Raw genomic sequence first — 22,847 nt, forward strand, 5'->3', positions numbered from 1 at the left:
CAAGCATCGATGATAGGCGGAAACAGTGAGCGGAATACAATTGGTTCACTTCCTCCAAATCTGATGAACATCGTGCTACTAGTATGCGAGAAGCTCAGACGAAGTGAATTAAGAGTGACTAAACTGTGAAGCTGGCATTCTTGCACCATCCGGATCAAGTTCTGGTGGCAAGCGGCAACTAAACGCTACCCAAGATTGCTGATGCTTGATCTCACCCTTCGGCTGCCGTCCGATTGTAAGAGATGAAGGCAGCCGACAGCAGACCAGTCAGGAAGGGATGAAGCCGAATGAGAACGAGCCTCGCCCGAAGGAGGTCAAAGTGTGTCGGCGCTCGACAGAGGAAATCCCGTTCTCTAATCATTCTAAATACCCAGGTAGTCGGCTTCCATAATACACGTGCGGGACATAGATGCCATCGAAATCGTATTTGAAATAATTGACACAATGAAACAGGTACCCTCTCCACATCAACGTGAGCCAGGCTTCGATGACGAAGTCTTCGTCATCGCAAGCATAAACCCGGCAGTGCTGGGATACCGACCCCTTCATGAAGTCAACGTAGTCCTGGATGTATGAGAAGTAAAGTTTCAGGTTCAGATACGGATAGAACCCACATGGGGTCTGGACTGGTTCAAGAATGTACTTGCCGTCCTTCTCAGTTCGCCGGGCTTCACCACCTGCCAGAAGTGCTATTCGAAAATAAATTCTGTGAAGGTCATAGAAGAGGATCTTGGTTCTGTCTTTGTTGTATTACTGTGTGGTGGAGTCATAGTCGTCATGCATTTTTCCACTCAACGGACGATCTCTAATGGTTCCGTGGTGATATCGGAGGGCCATATGGTGACTCCGCTTGGCATGTGATCTTATTAGATAGAGTCAGATCTTTCGTTCGTCAACTCACACACCGTCCCTCCTCCCAACGGGTCTCATCCTCTAAAGCCACCGTGATCATCCATCATCTCCGTCGTCACCCTCGGCGTCTATCGCGACGTCGCTACCAGCGTGGACCCGTTCTTGGCCTCCACCGCCATCCATACGACCGCCATGCTCGACCTTGCTGGCCAGCGAGCCGTATTCCGCTACTTCACGCACAGTCTAGGCGTTGTGCTACACCAGGCCCAAAATCTTTACCGCGGGGCGACCATAAGCAGGGTGATGACGACGGAGTCGATCACGGTGCGGGAGTCTTATGTGAGCAAAGCGAAGGAGCATGATACGCTGGCAGTTAATGCGAGTTTTGGATGTGGAAGGAAAGGCAGGAAAGTAGGAGAGGTGGGTGGGCGCTGACGTGGAAGTAGATGTGCGATGAGCCGCCGCCTGGCGGACACTGGATGAGCCATACCATGCGAAAGCTGGAAGAAAGGTACGTGAAGTAGTCCAAAAATCAATGGAAGACGTAATTCAGCATCAGGGACATAGTGAAGAAAGGATGATATGAATGAAGTCAAGACTGTTGAGTATTAAATATTCGCTTGTCTGCTGGAGTAGTATTACGAATGTTCCATTCGAAGCTCAGTGCTCCTCAGGAGTGGGATGACTGCGAATGGCACAAAGAATGCTTAACATGTATGTTGTATAAGACTTACAATCCTTCTGACACAGTATTCTCGTGATGGAACAACATCTTGGCTGCGCCAGTGGTCCAATACCATCAGGTCGTCCATACAGTCCGCACTTGCCCTCTGGGGGCTATTCTCATGATATCGGGACGGACATCATGGCCCCAGCGTCACCCTTCTCCAAGTCATGTTCACCCTCACGAGATCTACAACATAGGTCCAGTTCTCGTCGATCATACCCCTCCTACCCAGTTCTTCCATTATCCTCTGGAAATGCGGATGCACCACGGTGTGAGTCTCTCCCGCGTACTCTATGGCTTTCTGCCATGCTTGAGCCATGAGAAGTAGCGCTTCATTCGTCAAGACGTCCATGCGGAGGTCTGGGTCGTATGGTGTCAGGTCACTCGGCGATGAGGACGCTGAGTGCAGGTCGATGAAGTCAAGATCATCGGACTGAGAACTCTCTGTAGATAGTTCGACATCGTATCCTTGCATGCCAGACGAGGACGTTGAGGCTGGTTGCATATCATCGTGTGGCAGGTGCTCAAAGATGCAATGGTCTCTTTGGAAGCCACCGAATGGTACATCTGGACGCTCGAGATCTTCACGTTGGTGGCGTTCAAACTGGTAATCCTCCGGCTGTTCGTCTTCGGTTTGGTCGTCTTCAGCATGAAAGTCTTGTATATGCAAAATTTGAGGTGCACTGGTGGTGCTAGAGTCAGCTTTTGGTCAGAATAAACCAGCATGAACATTTTTTACTTCGATTGTGTATCCATGGACGCTGCTCGACTCGGCATGTTCCTCCAAGCATCATCCCAACGGGCACCATTGGGGTTCCCGTTCCTTTTGACACATGCTGCCATGTGGACTTTAACATTGTTTTTCTTACCGAATTTTCTACCACAGATAGAACATGGATATGTCTTTCTCTCGTCCTCTTCCCAACTTCCTTGGTCCGGAAGTTGGCCAGGGGGGACCTTCGATAGGATGGCAACACCGCTAACAGCAGCAAGACGTCGGGCGTCTCTCGCATTTCTTTCCACTTGTTGCGCGGCTGTCTTTCTGCGTATGCTGGGCTCGACTTGGGAATCTGAAGCTGGTGTAGTGCGAGCCAATTGGTTACTGCTTTTTCACATAGTGTGAGCAAAGGGGGATACCAAAGTTTGATTGAGCACTCACGCATTGTTTTTGGCTTTTCTCGGCTTGCTCCCAGAAGTACGGCCTGAACGAAGCTTCTTGGGCTGTCTCTCCTGTGTCACTCTTCCTTGCGCGGCTTTCATTCTGGTAACAAAAGGCATGATCAAAGGCCTTGTATGATTTTATGCCCGTGGAACCTGATGTTGTGAGCGTACAGCTGTATAACAGGGTCGACAATGATATGTCAAGCATGCAACAGTGGGGACGTTATCTTAGAGATGTAGACCACGTTTGTGAATGTTGAGAAAGTATGGTTCACAAATATATAGAGGGCTATGTGTTCAATTTTTGTGGGTGTTGTTGTATACTGTGTGGTGAATAGCCTGTGCGGCTATCTACTTCCGGCTTCCCTGCCTAACTCCTCTCCATAACACATATACCAACAACACCGACTAGACAGGAGAGCCAGCGAGAGAAGTCGATCCCTAGCTGCAATGATTTCCCAATAGGGTCCTTACTCAGCTGCCACAGCCTCAAACCTTTCTTGCAAGTCTGAGGTCTGGGACTCGGTCGCAGCAAGCTACGACTCGAAAAGCGTGCTATTTATTACACCTAGCCAAGACATATTGGCAGCGAGTTGCAACAACGCTGTATAGTGCTTCGACGGGCACAGCCCCTTACAAGCTAGTCCACCAATATAGTTCACCGTCAAGATTCCTTCCTTGCTCGGATCATTATCTCCACTCAACGGCACGCTCCCACAGACATGACACCCATGGCCTCTGAGCTCTTGCAGCTTACGCTTGATAAGAGCTCCATCTACCCCTGTCGTGGGCAAGTTGTTTCCTTGTGTGAACGCGCAGATGCCACCCAGGAAAGATCGTCCGATTGGAAGGCACACGATATGATCGTTTGGCAAGTAAATATCCGTGTCATTCATGGGACCACACAAGAAGTCTGGGGGACAGTCGGTGATACTGCCACTGGTGATCTTGATGAATGTGCCTATGTAGTCTGGTGGGAAGGCCTCTAGGTATGCGGGACAAAGGACGCTGCCGCGGCAATTCACGCCAAGGGAATCACCAAGAAGGGTCGATAAACTAGAGTTGATGCTGAGAGCAGGGGTTGTCGGAAAGAGGACAAAGACTAATAGACGTAATGTGAGGATGGGACTCGGCTGTCTCTTACGACAGAGGTGATAGTTCAAGGTCATCATGGGTCATTGAAAGTGTTGACCGTACATGAATGTCGGACATGAAATTCTTGTTACTTAACAAAGACAAGCTGGTAGCAGAGACTGACGCGTCCTCGGAAAGATCTTTCTCGAGTTGTTATTCTTAGCGCAGCGCTTCTTGCCGCTCCAGGCGAGCCAAACAAAGGCGTGCTTTTGAATGAAGTGTTTCATTCCCCTACATTGTATACAATATTGTATAGTGGCTAGTTGCGTCGATTTAAATCAGCTAAAGTTCTTCAGACCAGTGCCCGATGTTGTAGCAATAGTGTTCAGATGTCTTGTGAGTAGCTCATTCTCGCAAATGGCAGGAGAAGGAGTTGCTTAGGGATCTTCGATTTGTTCACATTTACCTTCGCAATCTTCGCTTTCTCTCAGATTAACTTTGTAAAATACAAAACCATATCTGCTGCCAGAGGCAAATTAATTATGGAAAAACAACCAATGAAACTTACGTGATACACAAGATTCTATCTGGTATACTTGATTAGACTTAGCGCTGGAGATACTGCCTCACCATAAGTTTATTGTGCTCATTTGAGGCTACTATCTGTGTCTTCAAATCAGGCGTCATCTGCTCAGAAGCTGTTATTCAATATTACACATGGTTTTGCTATCAGCCTTGCGGAATCTTCCAGACAGAACAAGTGAAAAGGTCTGGCTCGCTTCCACATCACATCTGCAAAAAAAATTATGATCTATCTCAACCGATCTGTATTCCCCAAGAACATTCTGCGCAACACTAACCATTAATAGGAATCTCCGCTGTTCGCTTCTTACCCGGAGGGGTCATTCTCCAACGCTTGCACAGGGCCCGTGGGAGAGAAGTCACTGCGGCCGGGTCTGCAGGTTCAAACACAATTCATACATTGCATCCGTCATTGAGGCATTTGTCTCCAGTATAGCTGAGTCTGTGGTCGCAAGACAGCCGTGCCGCGACGAGTTCAACAATGACCCATTGTATACTTTTGGGTCTCGGTCGACTGGTGCCCCTTTTCTCCAGGATCGTCGCTTTTTCATGATCGTCTAACGCCATCATTTTGACAGCTTAAATTTCTTATTGTTACCCAATCAATACTTCCTCTTTCTAAGTGCCAAAATGCTTTGCTAAAATTTGGAATTCCGACATTTCGCTATGTAGCTACTTATAGTTCACCGGTAATTTTACTACAAATCGTTGTACTATTAGGCGGTTTCTAACGCACCCAGCCTCAAAGCGGGTGCTTCATACACAATGCCCGAAGCCGACAGATAGCACGGTTTCGACACATATATGCAACAACACGGACACGCCAGTCCCAAAATTCAGACTCTAAGAGCTCGCTTCCAACGTTGGAGAGTCAATCCAATTATGAAAACGCTGGTAGAGTTGACGAGACTAGTTCAATTGACACAAAATTCCCCGAGCTTCCCACCACTCCCGCCCATAAACCAAAGACGCTTACAAGTTCCAGTGAAATACCCCAACGCCCTGCCAGGGATCCGCGATGCGGTTGCGGCCATCGCCGCTGGTGCAGATATTGACGGAATAGCAATACTGGCCGCACATTCTCCCCTGAGTTGCGGGCGGCTGCACCGAGGAAGAGACACCGTCAGCAGGCGGGACAATCGGCGGCGCCGGAGGCTTCACGGCCGCAGGGTCGCTGAAGGGGACTCCTCCCGTTGGCGCTTGTTGGTCAGCCAATAGGAGGCCATTTCTCCACTGACTAAGTTAAATAGGTGTTGTGACTACTTCTCATGGGGGAAAAATTATGGGGGAATAGCCTCTGCCTACTGCCGCTTCGCACCATAGATAGGTAGTCACCCATATCTAACTACAATAAAACTATTCTTCTATGAGACCTTGAATGATACCATTTCCAATACGCTGACATCCCTCCCTCCTCCCCTTCGACATTATAGGCGGAGCCGAGCTGAAATAACACAACGATGATGTTTGATTTTTTATCTGGATGCACTCGGTGTGAAATATTGGGCTAGAAGCGAGGCTGGGGAGGAATTTCATCTCTGCGCGACTTACGAGTCTCTTTCCATCCCCCAATGTGCATCTGGTTGAAGAAACACGCACACATCATGAATTTTGCTCGGGTCTCGGGCCAAACATAGGTACTCATCGATACAATTACGCAAATAATGGAAATCGCGAGTCAGATGGTCCTGAACGCAGTCAATGCAGTTTATACTGTACTGGCGCAGGCGGTACTAGTGTGGCCATACGATTTATTGCCATCCGCGAAGCCGGACTCTGGAATTCTTTGATGGAGCATGCTGGCTACGAAGGTGAGGACTGCATTACCTCGGACAAACATGGGAGGGCCTTCATGAGTATTGTTGGTAAATACCTGGGTATGCAGTTACTGCTATAATGAGACTTATCACTAGTTATGGTATTCCTAATGATGTCTAAAGAAGAAGAATGCTATGTACAGGAAAGGCCTTCATATACCAATGACTAGGCCGAATGAGTACTAGTGATAGCGAGTGTTGAGTTACCGACAAGTATCAAACCCGTTGATGAGGGCGTTCCACAGAGGTCTGAGATCGATCACAAGCAATTAAGTGGGGTGATGATCATAGTCTATTCCTAAGAAGGACATCCGTTGGGGAAGTCGCTTACGTAGCATAAGCAGAAGTAATCATGGGCCGACCATGCATTTCGAGTATAGCAGTGAGACTGGGTTCTATCTGGTGGTCGGAGCCGGTGGTACGTGGAGCAGAGTGCGGCCTATTTTCATCAAAAGTGTTATCTCAATGTGTTGGCTTTGGCCGCGTAGAGTTGCTCATCTGTAAAGGAGAGCATTCTAGAGGCTGGGCGCCAAGATTCAGGCAACTCATCAGTAGGGGAGAGGACTCCACCCCCAGGAACATCTAACAATTACCGAATAGCCACAGTTGTGAGTCTCAAGAAGGAGTCACCTCAACGGGAGACGTGGTGCATGTCACGTCCCCTTGTTCTCGGAAGGGGTTCAAGACATTGCTATCAACGATGTCGTGAACCTGTCGAAGGCCACCATAGCCGCGGAAGATTCAGGTGAGAGGAAAGTGCAAGGGGAGAAGGTGAAGGAGTATAAGCAAGAGATGATTATTCGGGCGGCAGTGCCCAGATTCAATGCTGCCGACTTGTATACGTAACACAAGAATGCACCCAAAGCGTCAGTCGAAGGATTCATGAGAAGGCAGGTTCAGAGCATTGATACAGTGGAGTAAACAAGATATGTCAAAGCTTTGGTATCAAAGGAGATAAAACTTCAGGATGTCTGAACAATCCTGCTCTTCGTCAAACTCTCTGAACGCTCTGACTCGTCTTCCACCATGGCGGCTGGTGCCCGGTATGACTCTAGTGCTCCCTTCAAACACTCCAAAAGTGGCAAGCCTTGCAGAGAGTATTAGTCATGACACCTCAACTTGTTTCTATAATTTGTACGCACACAATGTCCCATGACGGTGAATCCTCCCCTTCTAGATATCTCCCGCTGATCGTTCCTGTCCAAAGCCTACATCCGGCGCCGTATAAATCTCTACTCACAGTGAAGAGTCCAGATCGGAAAGAAGGGTTTGAAAAAGCCTTTAGTTTTGTTGGATCTTTCAAAAACCAAAACTAGCAGCTTCGTGATTTTCTTCTCCAGACTGGACTTTTGAGACAGAGATCCGGGCCCTTGTTGCACCTCATTTGATAAGAAACCCGCATTATCAGTCACCCTAAAGATCTCTACTTTGTCTTCATCTCTTCTCGCGGCCGACAAACCATAAACATCCGCCCCCACAACCGAGCTCAAAGTCTCAAATTCTCATCCCAGCCGCCAAAAGAAAAGCCTCCATCCCAGCTCGTCCCACAATACTCCTCGACGTTCTCACCTCTGGACCGTAAGTATCGTGCAACGAGCCTAGCTGCGTTTGAAGTATCGCAAGGATGCTCCGAAAGCGTTAGAACCAGGTCCGCCTTTCCAGGAAGCGCATACGCCGCACGCCGGGTTGCAACATGTTCTACGCGTGCGCTACCTCGATTCGGGAATAGCGTGTATTCGAGACGTCTGTGCCTCCCTTCGCCGTGCCCGTCGCAACCCCATAAATTTTGGATCTTGTTCGTGCGGAGAGGTCTGATTATTCCTCTCAAAAATATGAGCAGAAGTGCGCGATAGCGATAGGGAACGAGTACGATAAAAACGGCTGATAGAGTTCCGACCACCTTTCTTTCTCACCTCAATTCAATGACAGCTCCAGGACATGGACAACAGCGTAACCTATTATACTTACAATTGCAGCAAGTGGAAAGCGACCACTTGTACTGTGTGTCGCGAAGGATTCCTGCAACAAACTGTGCCACTTGCACCACCCTAGACTCAGGTCGGTGTCTACCTCCTCAACCCCCAAAGACTTCACGGCATAGCCGAGAAAACTCTCCACGTGCTGCAGTGTTCGACATTATCCCATGCAGCACCGTCAAGATTTCCACTTCTGGTCATCCCTCAGCGGTTCAACAGGTGGTACATCTCAGGTCGAAACATATGCGTATAAACCCCTTCGGCACATTGTTTGCAGAAAGGTGAGATCATAAGCATATACATATGTTCTCGCTCGCAGACACATGAGCGTGGTAGGACTGAGCCTTCCAGACCCCAATTCCTGATACGAATTTCGTAACGGAAGTGATGAGGCGAAAGACCTAGACCACAGACATGAAACCCGTTTATCATGACCAAGACTGCTAGAAGTCACCATGGTGAAACAGCATGCGGCCATGTACAATTCGAATGACCTCCCCCACCATCCCCTCAACTTCCATTACCATGCTTTGGTGAGCACGTCCACTTTCTTGAAAGCTACTCACGGTCCTTTCCACCATGCATCTTTTTCCATTCCTCTCAATCGCTCTCACCGCACTGATTCCAGCAATCCTAGCCCAAGGTTATGGCGGCGGCTGGAACCGACATCGAACCTCTACCACCACCAGCCCAGCACCGTCCGAAGACACATCCCAACCCTCCAACAACCCCAGCACACCAGTCGTCAGCACGGGCGGCGTGCACAAAGGCTTCAACTACGGCGCTGCGACCAACGGCGCCGCCACCGACTTCGCGGCCGAATTCACCGCCGCGCAAGAGCTTTCCCATACCTCCGGCTTCAACAGCGCACGCCTGTACACCATGATCGAATCCGGGACGACGGATACTCCATCCTCTGCGTTCGATGCGGCCATCAACACAGGCACGAGTTTACTTCTCGGGATCTGGTGTTCGAGCGGTCAAACAATCGTCACGAACGAGCTGAACGCGCTCGCGGCAGCCGTGAAGCAATATCCAAAGCTCAATGCCCTGGTCGTTGGGATCTCCGTCGGCAGCGAAGACCTGTATCGGAACCCTCAAGGGGGCGGCGCCAGCGCCGCCACCATCCTCTCGTACATCAGCCAGACGCGCACCGCCATGAGCACCGCGGGGGTAAGTTGGCCACTGGGTCACGTGGACACGGCCAACATCTGGCAAGGGAGCGACGGGGCTTCCCTAATTGACAAGATCGACTGGATTGGCGCGGACGTGTACCCGTACTACTCTAGCGGTTCTCCCTCCAGCCTCAGCGATTTCACGTCCGGCATGGCTGTGATTCCAAACTCGAAGCCCGTATGGGTAACGGAGACGGGATGGCCCACGAGCGGGACGTTCGCCGGGACGTCGTCGGTGGCGTCATCGGAGAATGCAGCGACTTATTGGAAGACTGTGGGATGTGGGCATTTATTTGGAGCGACAAATACGTGGTGGTATACTCTTTATGACGGGAATGTTCCCCTTCCTTTTGGGGTCAGTTCGTCGGCAGGAGGTACCAGTCCGAAGTATAGCCTTGCTTGCTAGAGGATGAACGAGCCCTGGCGGTTCTTCTTTCTTTTGAGTTATTTGTATGTTGACCCCGGGCTTTGGAATGCTGAGGTATAAAGACTTTCCGTGGTCCGAACACTGCATAATCTCGAGACCTTAATCAAATCCCTTATCCGTGAATGTTCTCTTCGTCTGAGATGTAGGAGAAAGCAACTCAGAAGAATTCCAATACTCGAGTGCATGTCGTTGTCAACCCTGTGCCTTGCAACTGCAGTGCCGACGTTAGCATCTCAGTCAGTGCTCAGACCTGCGTAGAGCTTCCCAACAATTGGTTTCTCAACCTGGAAGCTTGTCAAGCAACAATGGCCAATATCCCCCTCTACTTTCACAACGCCCCACATCAATGATTTCTTGGCAGCATCTACATCCCCTCTCGGCCTATGACATGCTGCACTAATCGCCGCGCTACAGCTTCCAGCGAGCGGCATACCTGGTCGGAATATCCTGAACCCGTTGAGGATGCCGAGCAGTACAGCGATCGTACCAAGCGCGATGACCGTAATGATGGCGATGTTGGAATAGCCGATGTTGGAGATGGACTCTCCCGGATCCACGACGCCTTCACTAGTGAAGGCCGATATGCGGGCGAGAAAGATACTTTGAGAGACGAGCCAGTGAAGGATCCCGGAAAGTACCAGCAACGGTACACCGTACTTGTATGGCAATTGCAGCCTGTAGGTCGAGCGCTGAGACCCTGTTGGACTCGTAACGCGCAAAGGTTTCCTACTGTATGCGTATTCGGCCCATTCATTCGCAAGCAGCATGCAGGTGAAGACGCCGTTGTACGCAAGATAGAGAAAAGAGAGTAAGACCTGTAGCGAATTGGCAACGAGGATGGCAACTAGTAATCCTCCGGTCCCGGGCAAGCTCCAGCTAATCATCGATTGAGATGCGACAGTGCCATAGCCCAGCTGCCACAAGTATGCTAGGCTACGGTCTGTGAGATTTGGATTCCCGATGCCCAATGCGAGACATCCACCTGCGGCTCCTAGGGTTGCAACGCATCTACTGATGTGTTAGCGCATTAGAATTTTGGGAACAGGCATCCTGGGCAAATGTGGTGGCAACACGCAATTGTAGTGTATTAGACTGTGGACTTGCTACTGCTCCTTCCCTCAGCCCCACCTACTCGGAGACACTAGATGACGGCTCAATGGACCAGAAGTCGAGAGCGGAGCCCAAAGGGATACTTTGGCTTAGGTGGAGCGACCCTAAAGTCATGGAGAATAAAAAGTACCCACAAGATGTTGCAAACCAGCCAACGCTTCAAGCTTGCGCTCGAAAACCACCAATGCCGGCGATTTGACCACTCCATGGGTTTGTCTATCCACTGAGTTTTATCCGAGTTAGGTTTTTGCCACAAACGCCGAAGTCTGCGATTCTGTGACATTGATACTTTTTTCATTCGAGCGTCGTTAAGATGTGCCTTGCTGGCTAGGCACATTCCCTCAGTGCTAGGATCAGGTTCTTGTAGGAAACTTTGAATTGCATCCCCCAGAGTGACTAAAGGTTGCGACTTCTGATTTCTGATTGTAAGAAGCATGCAAAGAGCTTTAGTGGCGTTGCATGCTATCACGATACCCAGAATCACGAGACTGACCTGCACCCGACACTGCTCCTCCACTGGCTGGCTAAAACAGTATTGAACCGGGCAGCCTTTTTGTTGGATTTGATCATGTGTGGTCTGATTCGTTGTTAGTCCGTCATTGATTTCATAGGTGATTGTCCAATTTGCAGCCCGATCTGCAACCGCATTTACCGAGCAGTCATTTGCGAATGTCTGCTCCGAGATGTCACACATCCACCATGTGTTTCCAAACCCGTTGCCGGGGCCGTACACAAACGATACGATCATTTCCGACGCACTAATAGCTGGCGATATGAGCAGTAGATCTCCGTGGGCGGATACGTAATCCTGCCCGTAAGCCTTGATACAGTCTCTGTTGTCCAGCTTCTGCCATCCTGACGCATTTTGAAAATGCTGCATAGTGTCGTATGGTCCAGTATTTGTCCAATTGGTTGGACTGGTCCAATTGAAAGCCGTGCGATTGGCGGAAAATTCTTGGGCGGCGACACCGTTCACCAATTCCGCGGAAGCCGCAAAGACGGAATATTCATGGGCGGAGAGAGTTGAGAACACGACACTGTTGTATAGTAAGTGTAATGGAATGCTAGAAAACGCCATCGACCACCAAAGCACAATTCTGCCCCGGCCGATTTGTCTAAGATTGCGTAGGCTGGGAATGCCGATATCCAACCAAATTCGTTTTCGATGTGCTTTATCAATCTCTTCGCGGGTTGGCGACGAGAGGCACTGCATTGTGTAGTTGCTAGCACCTAGGAGTAGCGTACTGAGCAAGTTGATGGCTAAGTGCAGCCACAGACTCAGATGCTTTGTCTTTTGGCAGCTTCCTTGCTGTAGAGTTCCCAGCCCTCCTTCCAGACCATCCCCAGCAGCGACCCAAGTGATTACAATCAGGTTGATGACAAGTACAGTTCCCGTGGTGATGGCACACAGAGTGACACCCATGCGCCAGCCTTGGAAGTGGCCAGGGAGTCGAAGAATGTCCTTTTCGGATGTAGCTTTGCCGCTTGTAGAAGAAGCAGGACTTGTTGGCCTTGAAAGCCCTAGTGGCGGCGCTCCCTCAGAACAGTCGCAACAGGGCTCCGCAATCTTGTCTGGGGTCCTGTGCAATCCAATTTTTCAGCTAGAGCTCAACCCAACAACACTAGCAATACCCACACATCAATGCTACCTGTCTCAAACTCGTACCTAAGTGGGTCGAAGTCGATCGGCGGGAACACGAAAGGCTCTGGGAGCCATGGGCGTAGTTTTGTACTCATACCCTTGGCGATGCATGTGGGTCAAGGCTCCAGCAGTGGTTGAAAGGCCTTTGTCGAAGAAATGATTGAAAGCAGACATGGAGGCCGAGAACTCCATCTATACGATGGCATCATCAACGACGTTTTGACATTCACAAAGCACAGCCTCACTCGCTAAGCGACAATAATACGCGACACATGACTAGATATTCGCGGCCCACACGGCGGTCACCCATCAAAAGTGGACTACTGCGCATGTCGGCTCAATCCAACCTATTAGTCGTTAATAGAATATTCGTGCAGTGAAGCGTTCGATCACTTGCGAGAATCCACATTCTGGTAGAATAAGAAAGATGTATCAAATCCACGATGTCTACGTCCCCACCCTCACATGATACGTACTCACCGCGAAGATCCATGCCAGGAACCTGTCTTGTCCCTCGAGTGCCTCTCCGTCACAAGTTTCCAACACGCACATAGTGCCATAAACCATCCTAGCGTCTCCACAAAGCTGCAACATGAACACCATCACGATCCGCGCGGCTTCCAGGCCCCACGTCAACGAGTTTATAAATCTGGCTTTGTAGGCTTCGGGCCTCGACTTCGTCCGACCAGGTACAAGGCCTTAAGATGAAGGTCTATATTAAGTCAAGGTATAGGTACCTATCCCATGAAGCTGAATGTATGTCGTGGAGAGGGAAGCACTTTCCTGGCGTAAGAAAACGCCAAACATTTACATTTTCTATATTATGTAAGCGTCTTTGATAGGTCGGAGGCCTGCGCTGTGTGATCAGTCAATCCCTTGGGGCCGGTCGCCACACCGGGTTGGAAGTATCAAACGACTGGATTGTGATTGCATTAGTTCGTTCATTTGCATGCTGAAAAAGACCCAAACGCCTATGCTACATACTAAGTCCATGCCAAAACCCGACTCATATCCGTGTATCCCGTGCCTTTGTGTATGAGCCACCATCGACATGATTCAATAAGCAACGCACGAAGAGCCCTTTCCTGAAACGCCCATGCTGCTCGTCAAGCCTTGCACCGCTACGCCTTGTTAGTGAAGCCGACGTCCACCTCAATGCCCTGAGTAGTCACATGCCATCTCCCCTTCGCCAGCTGGCCCTGATCATTCAGCTCGGTATCAGAGATGTCGCTCGCATCCCAGCAGCAATACTCTTCGTTGCGAAACATGGCGAGCCAAAAGCGCTCGAGGTAGTGACCCGTTTCAGGATCGACGCTCTTCATGTCCCCCAGAAAGAGGTCCTGTAACATCCGCTGGTAGAGTTCTTTTGGATGCTGGTGGACGGTTTCACGTCTTACCGCGAAGATCGCTCCAGGTTGAAAGCCGACCGACTTAGGCGGTCCGTCGTGACCGAAGTTGTTGAAGAAGTCTTTGAAGTATTGTGCCGGCGTCTCTTGGGCCTCTCTTCCCTTGAATACACCCTCTGGTGATGACCACTTTGCCCAGCATGGGTATTTCTCCCAGGGAAAGCCTTCCCAAAGGTCGAAGAGCTCCATGGCGCGGTGTGGGAAGGTGGTGACACGTCCTGGTTTGGTATTGAGGGCTATTTCTCTCATCTCAAGTGCGTTGAGATCGGTATGGTCATCAACGCGGGCTTGCGTGAAAAGGGTGACATCCTTGAGGCTCTCGTAGTTCTTGACGATATGATGAAGGTAGGTGTGACCTTCGCGGCCGATGTTTTCGAGGGATTCGGCGTCGAACTGAAGCTCGGGCGCGTGCTTGGTACCGCCTTTGGAGTAGACCTTGCAGTATTCGATGACCGGTTTGAGCCAGGTAAGGTCTTCATTGTAGTGCGCGACGACTATTTCAAAGTCCAGATGGTCCCGCGTTACGGTTGAGGAGGCTCTCCTGGATGAAAGGGGTGTTATAGCGGATAGGTCTGAAATAGACTCAGTCACAGGTGTGCTTGAAAAAGAGACTGCCGAGGATGAGTCGGACGTTGGTGCAGTCTCAGGCGAAGTTGGCTGTGCGGCTGGCGCAGAGGATGCGGACGGCGAACCGAGCGCAGATGTTTTCAATAGGAATGCGACGGCCGATGGGTCTGACATGTTGAGAGTCTTGAAGTAGGAAGAGAGTGTGGATTGGTATGAGTGAGGATCTAGCGGTTGGAGGATGTGAATGATGGTGTGATAGGAGGATGGTGTTGACTATAGAGAGAGGTGATAGTCGATCTTGAACCTGCTGGCTGGTTAATTTCAAGGTGGAGGAGGGGAGAAAGGAAGAAGCAGGGCGTGAGTAGATATGGTCACAAACGACTCACAATGGTCCAATGTTGCCCATCCTGAAACCCTTCACAGTCCGAGCTCCCAGAGCTGCAGCCAAAGCTCGACGTCATTGTTGAGAGATGAGGTGTCATTTATTTTTGTTGAGGCTATGTCACAACCCAACCAGCAAACGTCATTCCTGATAACAGGGAACAGGATTGTGTTGATGGGATTTGAAAGGTGTTGCCGTACCACTCGGAGGAAGATCCGCACCACGAATGGCATTATCGGTGAGATTGCTCCGGTGCCAGATCATTGCCGTGGCTAATGTATGCTTGACGTTGTTGCCAATAGGTATGATGGTGATGATGGTGATGATGTCAAGTATGCTGCGGGACAAGCATCAAGCCCCAAAGAAGTGTCCACTCCCATCGCTAGCTAAGTACGAGTAGCAATATCGAAATTGAGAATTCCGTACGCCGTATCCACGATTCAACAACCATCGAACGTATCCAACTGCTCTTTATTTCAAAAGAAAACGTGGATACTGAGATGGCACCTGCAAAGTGAGGACGGCAACGTCAAGGTTTGATTTGCCAACGGCCGGGAGTTTTTCTGGTTTCGTGTCCTAGCGGATTATACGAGAATACAGGTGAAAGCGGGGTTACATCCAATCGGAGGAGTCGCCTCTATCTTGAGTCACCGTCGCCATTTCTGGAAAAGTGAAAACTGAGTATGTAGGCGCTTAGACCTTCCGCAGGAGATACTCGGCCGAGCGCTGGAAAACTGGCTGGGCTGTAATCATAACACTCAGACCATGTGCCTCATCCTTGACAAAGATGAAATATTAACACGGCTGTCAGACTTGAAACTTGACAGCCAGGAGTGCGAAAAGGCATCTCTGGGGAAGTTAAAAACTAGTACAAACAAAGGTCATGGTTAGCCTGTCGAGAGAGTTGTAAGGTAGATCAGGTATCAGATTTTTCCAAGAAAGTAGCTTCAGTATCTGCAGCCCAGCTCGTTCAGTATGACGCAAAGGACCTAAGCTGAAGTAGGCGTCGCCACGGGACGCTTGAAATGAGGGGTGAGTTTCAAGGCTTTTGACAGCATCGTCCTTGACTGTAGAGGAGCATGCCTATCCTCAAAACTGGAGACACCGTCCCCGAGACTTGGCGCCTGTTGAAACAGGGTGGCCAATGTACTAGCATGATGAGAGCAAAGCAACGAATTGGAGAATATGTGAGTCAGAAGAAGTGCCAACTGCCAGAAATTTCTAGTTCTTTCCTTCCATAGGGCTGAAAGCCGCCGCTAACAAATGTTTTTCTCGCCTCTCTCACTAAAGTACCTACGGGTACGGTATTCACTTTGGCATCAAAAATCGGGTTTCGCCTGAAAATTCCCCAATCATGATGGTCTAGAAGCAAAGTCAAGATGAGTTTTGGGTCACCTTGCGATCTGCCAAATTCTAGCTGTGCGTGTCTAGCCTCAAATTCGAGGTCCTACCGCTTAACACAGCTTCCTTGGCCTCGAGATTGAACGGAAACCGCGAAAACTTCTCAGCGTAGCGCTCACTACGGTGTGTTTCTCTTTTTGCCCGGCTGCATTTTAGCCGCCATGCTGCCCAGAAAGCATACTACGAGCAGGCAGCTGCTTGCCGAATCAACCTGAATTATTGTACCCAAAGGCCTTCATTAGCTCATTCACCCACACAACTGTGAGTCTTGAGTTTTGTTGGAACTGGAGATGCAAAGTAGACGCGAGATGACGAGAAAAGCCATGCGGGGGCACCAGGGGACTGTGTCTCAGTATTGTTGGACTGAGACTCTTTGATGCTTGGGGGCGAGGCGAAAAAGATAGAAGAAAATTCTGGGCGAGACTTCGTCAGGCGCCTTCCACTTCCGGTGGGGTCATGCTGAGGCTGTGGGGGGACTCTTCGACGAAAGATTGTTCAGAGGTAATGGATTGACGAAATCTATGGAGTAAATTTCTATGTAGAGATAGTAGCAAAGGCCTGTGGCAAAAGGACGCTAATACCATAACACACATCAATGGACCAATCAAATGGCCATGTACGTATTGCCACTTGTCCCTGCGTATGACACGCATCGAACAGTGGTATCACGGATCGACGTTATCAACTATGGATTTAGAAGAGAATGTTGTACCCCCTGCACACACTCATAGACCAACATTTTCTAGCCTCCCTACTAGTCCGAGAATCAATTTTTGTTGGTTACCATTATTATACATGTGCATTCTCGCTAAGGAAAAATCATGTTATTCTTTTCATGCTTTAGGCTATCATACATTCACCAGACGTAGCATCACACAATTCGGCCTTCCGCATCTTCCCGTCCGCCTATCTCACAGGCTACAATGACGTCTCGATGTTGGCTCAAAGGTTCACCCCACCATGGTCGTATCAGAGATGAAGACTTCTCCTACGAAGACTCGCACATGTATGTCTGACCACGTCAACGCACCCCTCACATCTCCTTGGCATCGCCACAGTTTGCCTGCTAGTCCCGGAGAGACCACCCTCCTGACAGGCTCGGGGAAAGGGAGCTTGATGCAGACCTGGTAGCAGAAGTCGTGGGCGTAGTAGTAATGGTCGACGACATCAGAACTGTGGGCAATAACAGCCGAGGACACGCGTCTCGGCCAGTGATATCGCGCCTGCGTATCTCAAGATCTTCAGAGGGGAGACCCCAAGCCGTTCGAAACCGCCACTGGATACACCGCCTCGGGATCCTCCTCGGGTCTCGCGTGAGGTTAGGCTTCTTCCGTGATGCGGTTCTTGACAGCGCCCGCTGTGCGCACTGTGCCCGGTTCCGGAAATCGCGCAGGGTTCAGAGCCATGAAGCCCAGAAACCATGCCCGCCGCATAGGAAGTGCCTGTTTCTTGCTGGCTGCCCCCCCCTGTCGACGTTGGCGGCGCACTCGACGTCGACGCCGGGTGCCCACACGCTGACGAGGGGACCTTGCTGTGAGTCGGAGGCCTCCTCTCCGCAAGTGTCAACTGAGCCGAAGACGATGATATTAGGGTAGTTGGCGGCCGCAATGGCGGGGTACAAGTTGACACTGACTGAACCACCTGGCTGGCCCTGTACTGTTCAGTTCACTACCCTTCGAATGTGGTAAGGGTAATGGTCAATGAGAGTGCTTACCCTTACGTTTCCTGCACCAGCTACAATAACAGCAACGAGTGCGAGCAGAGCTTGGATTGCTGAACGTCAAGTCCGATCATCTCGGAGCTAACGGTGGTTGATACCCGCCAACTGCGGGTGACAGAAGTCTAAATCATCCTGAGGACTTGCAACCGACTTGAGGCCGCCCAAACTTGACGCTACTCGACAAGATCTGCTTCAACATATTTGACACAGGTTCCGTGACGCAAATGGAATTCCCCACACGAAGAGAGGACCTTCTAGATTAGATTTGTACACAATTGACTTTATCGAATTCTTCCATTGCGGTTAAGCGCAGATTTCGATTTTTGATTCACTATAAGTGATGATACTAAGAAAAGTAAGGAGTCGTGTTGTATCCCGCGCGTCTACGGAGGTCTGTACCAAAAATTCTGCACCCGCGCTAGGAATAGCCCTAGCCCTACTTTCGGAAGGCGGCCCTGCAGTGGGAGCCCTAGAACCAGCTTGAAGGAGCGCATATGTTGAACTTTTAGGATCTTTGTGGGCGCTATAGGGTCGTTGGAACCCCGGAGTAGGCTGAGGTCCGGCAACCCTTGAGGTGGGGCGATATCCGACATCTGGGCCCTTTCCTTGGCATGGTGCAGGACTTTTGGTGCAGACCTCAACAAGCTTTCAATATTTCAACAACGAAATTTCATTCGTTCGGATAATTGAATGACCCGCAGTTCCTTAGACGGCGCAGAGCCGGACGACTGACCCAACTGGATTTCGCCTCCATACACATGTGCAATCGATACGCCCATCTTATTGCGGATTTGCTTGCACGAAGGACTCATTAACACACGATTACCTCGTGGCAAGTATTCGGCGAGGTCGAGGATGATCTCAGTGGGGAAACCAGTGGGGTAAGGTTATTGGGAAAGGCAGTTTTCGGGATGCTAGGTCTCGATTGATGTGCAGAGGATTTATTATTGTTACATTGTGGAGCTTTTGGCATTCTGCTTTCTTTCCCTCAGTCGTCAAGCGCCTAGAGTACTTGCCGAAGAAAAGCCAGAGAGGCAAGCAAGGAGACCCTTTAAGGTATTTATTGAAGTCACGGAAGCGACTAGGGCCGAACATCCGAAGACTACTCTGTAGAAAGACTGCGCTTGGCATCTCTAAAATAAAGTACATTACATTATTCTCTGCGAAATGCACAAGAAGCGAATAAGAATGCAATGCAGCGTTTTGATTGATCGAAAATCAGATAAAGATTGCATAAAATACTTAATAAGATGTCCTTACATAAAACCTTAGAGCTGGGTCTAAACCTCTCTCATCCTTTATCCATGACGACATACTTTAATTCTTTCCGGTTCGCCTATTTGCCGATTCCCGTACCCCCTCCATACTTTATCTAAGTAACCTTCCTGCAACCAGAATCCTTCATCCGCTTCAAACCCCAATATTCATATATATACACTATCGTTCGAACAATCATGTCTCAGTGCTGCTTATCTGGATTCAAATGGGATGGTAAGCCCATCGGTGAAGAGACCAAACTGGGCAAGAACGACACCTATGTCACCGGTTCCAACAAAGAGGTTAGTTAGCTACTTGAGAAAACCATGAGACTGCGGCTGGTCTGACTTAATATGCAACGCACCAGGTCGCTATCCTCATGATCCACGACGTCTTCGGGTGGACCTTTCCCAACGCCCGCCTCCTCGCCGACCACTACGCCAAGGAAGCAGATGCCACCGTCTATCTTCCGGACTTGTAAGTTCCCATTCTACCCGCCGAGATCAACATCGTTAGGTTAAGAAGAGCTCTGATACCGCTTTTCATACAGCTTCGACGGTGAGGTCGTCACCCCTGGCGCAATAGAGGGCGGCAAGTTCGACCTGATGGCATTCATCGGTCGTCACTCCAAGGACATCCGCTTCCCCGAGATCGAAACCTGCGCCAAATCTTTAAAGCAAGAGCATGGCTTCAAGAAGCTCGGTGCGATTGGATTCTGCTATGGTGGATGGGCCGTCTTCCAGCTCGGAGCCAAAGGCTAGTCCACTCTTTCCCAATCACGCGCAAGGTATCATTTTCTATTAACGTATTGACCTTCCCTCAGGCAAAAACCTAGTGGACTGCATTTCGATCGCGCACCCCTCCCTCCTCAAAAAGGAGGAAATCGACGCCGTCGGCGTCCCGGTGCAGATCATCGCCCCGGAGAACGACCCACAGCTGACACCCGAACTGAAAGCGCACGCGAACAGCGTAATCCCGAGCTTGAATCTCGAATACGACTATCAGTATTTCCCCGGATCGAACCACGGTTTCGCCGTTAAGTGCGATCAGAGCGATGTAAAGCAGAAGAAGGCGTTGGAGAGGGCAAAGAATGCGGCTGTGGGGTGGTTTGCGCAGTTTTTGCATCTGCATTAGACACCAGTGGCAGTGTCTCTTTTGTCGTGTCAAAGAAAGGTGGTTGAAAAGGAACCAGAAGGATCGGAGTGCACGCACAACTAATGGCATCAAGTATTGAGCACCGCAGGTTTGGGCTAACAGCATAGTTTTGTAATGTCATGATTATTGAGCGTTCTGCTCCGACAATATCTACTTTCGCTTTATGACATGCTTTCAGCTGAAGCAAAAATGATTTACGCGATCGGTTACAACAGCACCATGGAAACGAAGTGTGAATAGTGGCGGTGGGAGGAATTAGCCAAGGCAACTCCAGTCCAACAGATTGTGACCGGGGCGGGAAATAGAGCGAAGAGGTTTTTTATGGCAAGTAATTCCGAATTTGCAGTACTTTAGTCTCACTTTTTTCTGATTGGCCGTCCTAGCCAGTCTTTACCGAGTGAGGCTAGCGTCAATTAGGTGGGCTCACTCAAAGTAAAACAACCATCTTCCGCCAGCACGACGCCGCGTTGATGAACGAGGCAAATTAGGTGAAGCTCAGATGGACCAACAGCATGACTTGATGCTTTCATTGTTCTGTTGTTACTCGCTAAATTGTTATCTAGATGTCACAGGCCGCCACAACCCCCGCTGCACAGGTTACAGTTTCCAACGTAGCAAGAAATTGCAGCTTAGTATGGCTCTTCTTGAATAACGTACAGCTTGCCGCTGGTTTGGGAATGTCATGTATCCTGTCATCATTCCTTATTTTCTCTCATTGAATGTCTCCGGCCTCGAACAATGACATCCTTTATCGTTGTGTTTTTTGCTTTCGCTCTTGTGCTTCCACTGTATGCTGTGCCGGTCACGCGAACGTCGTCAACAGACACGCTCATATATGATGCTGTGGTGGTGGGAACCGACGAAGTTGTCGAATTGATGCCAGCTCTCACTGGCTTACCGAGTCCAATTTTCATTCTAACGAATGTAGACATCGGTACGTGTGCTTCAGGGGAGATATGCGTCGCAGAAGCCTTCACGGATAGTGCTAGCCATGTAGCATCATCCGTGGTTGCTGAGTTTCGCGTGTTGCCCGCTTCGATCGTTACCGCACTGGAGGACATTGTTGAGGCTATAGATGCAGGGATTGAGGTTGATAGATTTGCCAGCAACACCATGAACAGCGGTCTTTTGATTTCGCTTACCTCGGCGTCTACAAGGCAGGGCGAGACTATTGGGAGTGTGTCAGCTTCGGAGGGTTCGTCTGGTCGATCAGCTGTGTCAAACAGACACCATCTACGCAGAACGCTTCGCCAGACGTGGTATCAAACCCTTCAATGTCTGCGACAACCTCTGTCAATTCTTCTGGTACAGGGGCTAGGATATCAGCGAGTAACAGCTCTGAGGGCAACAGTCCTCCAGCAAACACACACAATACTGCTCTCAATATGGCAGGGTCTCTGCCAGTCACGAACAAGGGGTTGGGAGGCAGTAACCGTACTAGATCTGGAACACCGACAACTTCGTTACCTACAGGTCTAGTCACCTATGCCGTCAAAATCACAAACTCCCAAGGCTCCGTCACGAATGAGATTGTCCAAGTGGGATACTCTTCAGGTGTGCCGAGCACAAACGCTTCGTTCGCGTACGTAGACAGTGTCATGACTACGGTGACAATTGTGCCGATTGGAGTTTCGATCCAGACTATTACCACCTCAACATGTACCACTGCAGGCGCCATTATTACCGCGACATCGTCTGGAAGCACCATCGCAACCGAGGTACCTGAATTATGCACACACGGTCTTGCATTCCTCATTTTTGGGCTACCAGGATTTCATTCGTCTTCCGAATTTCCTTTTCTCTGCCACAAACTATCCTCCTTTCCTTTGGGGATCATATGGCGTTTATTCTGTCCTCTTGGTGGACCTCCTACCATTTCAATCATCAGCATCGATCCATCAAAATTGCCGCCAGGCGAGAACCCAAATGGTGACAATCCTGACGACGAAACGCCTACTCCGACTCAAAGCCCGAGCCAAACAATGCAGAGCATGGTTTCTTCATCAGCTGCAGAGACGCCAACTCGATGCGTGGTCATGCCATTAGTCAATACCGCCCAATCCGCGACCAATTCTCTGTTCGCCCCATATGCTCAACGGAAGGATGTCACGCAAGCAAATAGAAGCGACGGCACCCTGGAATTTTTCGCCTTAGAGCTCAGCGACACCGAGGCTTCGGTCATCGATGCTGATTCTGATTTTATCATCATACAAGAATCAGAACTTGAAATCGAAATGCCGGACAGTGGACAGACGGATCTAGATCTTAACGGCACCATCTATGCGACGGAGCCTCTTGATTCGAACCCTAACGTGGGCTCAAGAGATCTTCATGATGGAGACTAAAGGCCGAGAGGTGGTGGTCTATTCAAGCGGATTCCGGTCCAGGGCTGGGCGGAAAAGATTGCAGCATGGAG

The 22,847-nt window shown here is 49.9% G+C and overlaps 8 protein-coding genes across 8 annotated transcripts; 3 read left to right on the forward strand and 5 right to left on the reverse strand.

Annotated features, from left to right (window-relative positions):
• Positions 1–948: 948 nt before the first annotated feature.
• On the reverse strand, positions 949–2,839 carry HO173_011962 (uncharacterized protein; the record flags this gene model as incomplete). The annotated part of the gene is made up of 4 exons (XM_037313835.1): positions 949–1,095; positions 1,755–2,262; positions 2,319–2,681; positions 2,739–2,839. The coding sequence occupies 4 exons, from the start codon at positions 2,837–2,839 to the stop codon at positions 949–951; spliced, it is 1,119 nt and encodes a 372-aa protein (XP_037159235.1).
• A 437-nt stretch (positions 2,840–3,276) lies between these two features.
• On the reverse strand, positions 3,277–3,912 carry HO173_011963 (uncharacterized protein; the record flags this gene model as incomplete). The annotated part of the gene is made up of 1 exon (XM_037313836.1): positions 3,277–3,912. The coding sequence occupies one exon, from the start codon at positions 3,910–3,912 to the stop codon at positions 3,277–3,279; it is 636 nt and encodes a 211-aa protein (XP_037159236.1).
• A 4,856-nt stretch (positions 3,913–8,768) lies between these two features.
• Positions 8,769–9,770, forward strand: HO173_011964 (uncharacterized protein; the record flags this gene model as incomplete). Its single annotated transcript, XM_037313837.1, has 1 exon — positions 8,769–9,770. One exon carries the CDS (start codon positions 8,769–8,771, stop codon positions 9,768–9,770), a length of 1,002 nt encoding a protein of 333 aa, XP_037159237.1.
• A 254-nt stretch (positions 9,771–10,024) lies between these two features.
• Positions 10,025–12,638, reverse strand: HO173_011965 (uncharacterized protein; the record flags this gene model as incomplete). Its single annotated transcript, XM_037313838.1, has 3 exons — positions 10,025–10,799; positions 11,036–12,481; positions 12,568–12,638. 3 exons carry the CDS (start codon positions 12,636–12,638, stop codon positions 10,025–10,027), a joined length of 2,292 nt encoding a protein of 763 aa, XP_037159238.1.
• Positions 12,639–13,664: 1,026 nt separating this feature from the next.
• Positions 13,665–14,690, reverse strand: HO173_011966 (uncharacterized protein; the record flags this gene model as incomplete). Its single annotated transcript, XM_037313839.1, has 1 exon — positions 13,665–14,690. One exon carries the CDS (start codon positions 14,688–14,690, stop codon positions 13,665–13,667), a length of 1,026 nt encoding a protein of 341 aa, XP_037159239.1.
• A 2,928-nt stretch (positions 14,691–17,618) lies between these two features.
• On the reverse strand, positions 17,619–18,218 carry HO173_011967 (uncharacterized protein; the record flags this gene model as incomplete). Its single annotated transcript, XM_037313840.1, has 3 exons — positions 17,619–17,765; positions 17,813–17,950; positions 18,171–18,218. The coding sequence occupies 3 exons, from the start codon at positions 18,216–18,218 to the stop codon at positions 17,619–17,621; spliced, it is 333 nt and encodes a 110-aa protein (XP_037159240.1).
• A 1,255-nt stretch (positions 18,219–19,473) lies between these two features.
• Positions 19,474–20,410, forward strand: HO173_011968 (uncharacterized protein; the record flags this gene model as incomplete). The annotated part of the gene is made up of 4 exons (XM_037313841.1): positions 19,474–19,578; positions 19,644–19,753; positions 19,827–20,032; positions 20,100–20,410. 4 exons carry the CDS (start codon positions 19,474–19,476, stop codon positions 20,408–20,410), a joined length of 732 nt encoding a protein of 243 aa, XP_037159241.1.
• A 759-nt stretch (positions 20,411–21,169) lies between these two features.
• HO173_011969 (uncharacterized protein) lies at positions 21,170–22,776 on the forward strand (the record flags this gene model as incomplete). Its single annotated transcript, XM_037313842.1, has 2 exons — positions 21,170–21,520; positions 21,589–22,776. The coding sequence occupies 2 exons, from the start codon at positions 21,170–21,172 to the stop codon at positions 22,774–22,776; spliced, it is 1,539 nt and encodes a 512-aa protein (XP_037159242.1).
• Between the last annotated feature and the right edge of the window lie 71 nt (positions 22,777–22,847).

This window comes from Letharia columbiana (assembly GCF_014066305.1).
Source record: "Letharia columbiana isolate WasteWater2 chromosome Unknown Sc0000071_s0, whole genome shotgun sequence".
NCBI classification, from domain to species: Eukaryota; Fungi; Ascomycota; class Lecanoromycetes; order Lecanorales; family Parmeliaceae; genus Letharia; species Letharia columbiana.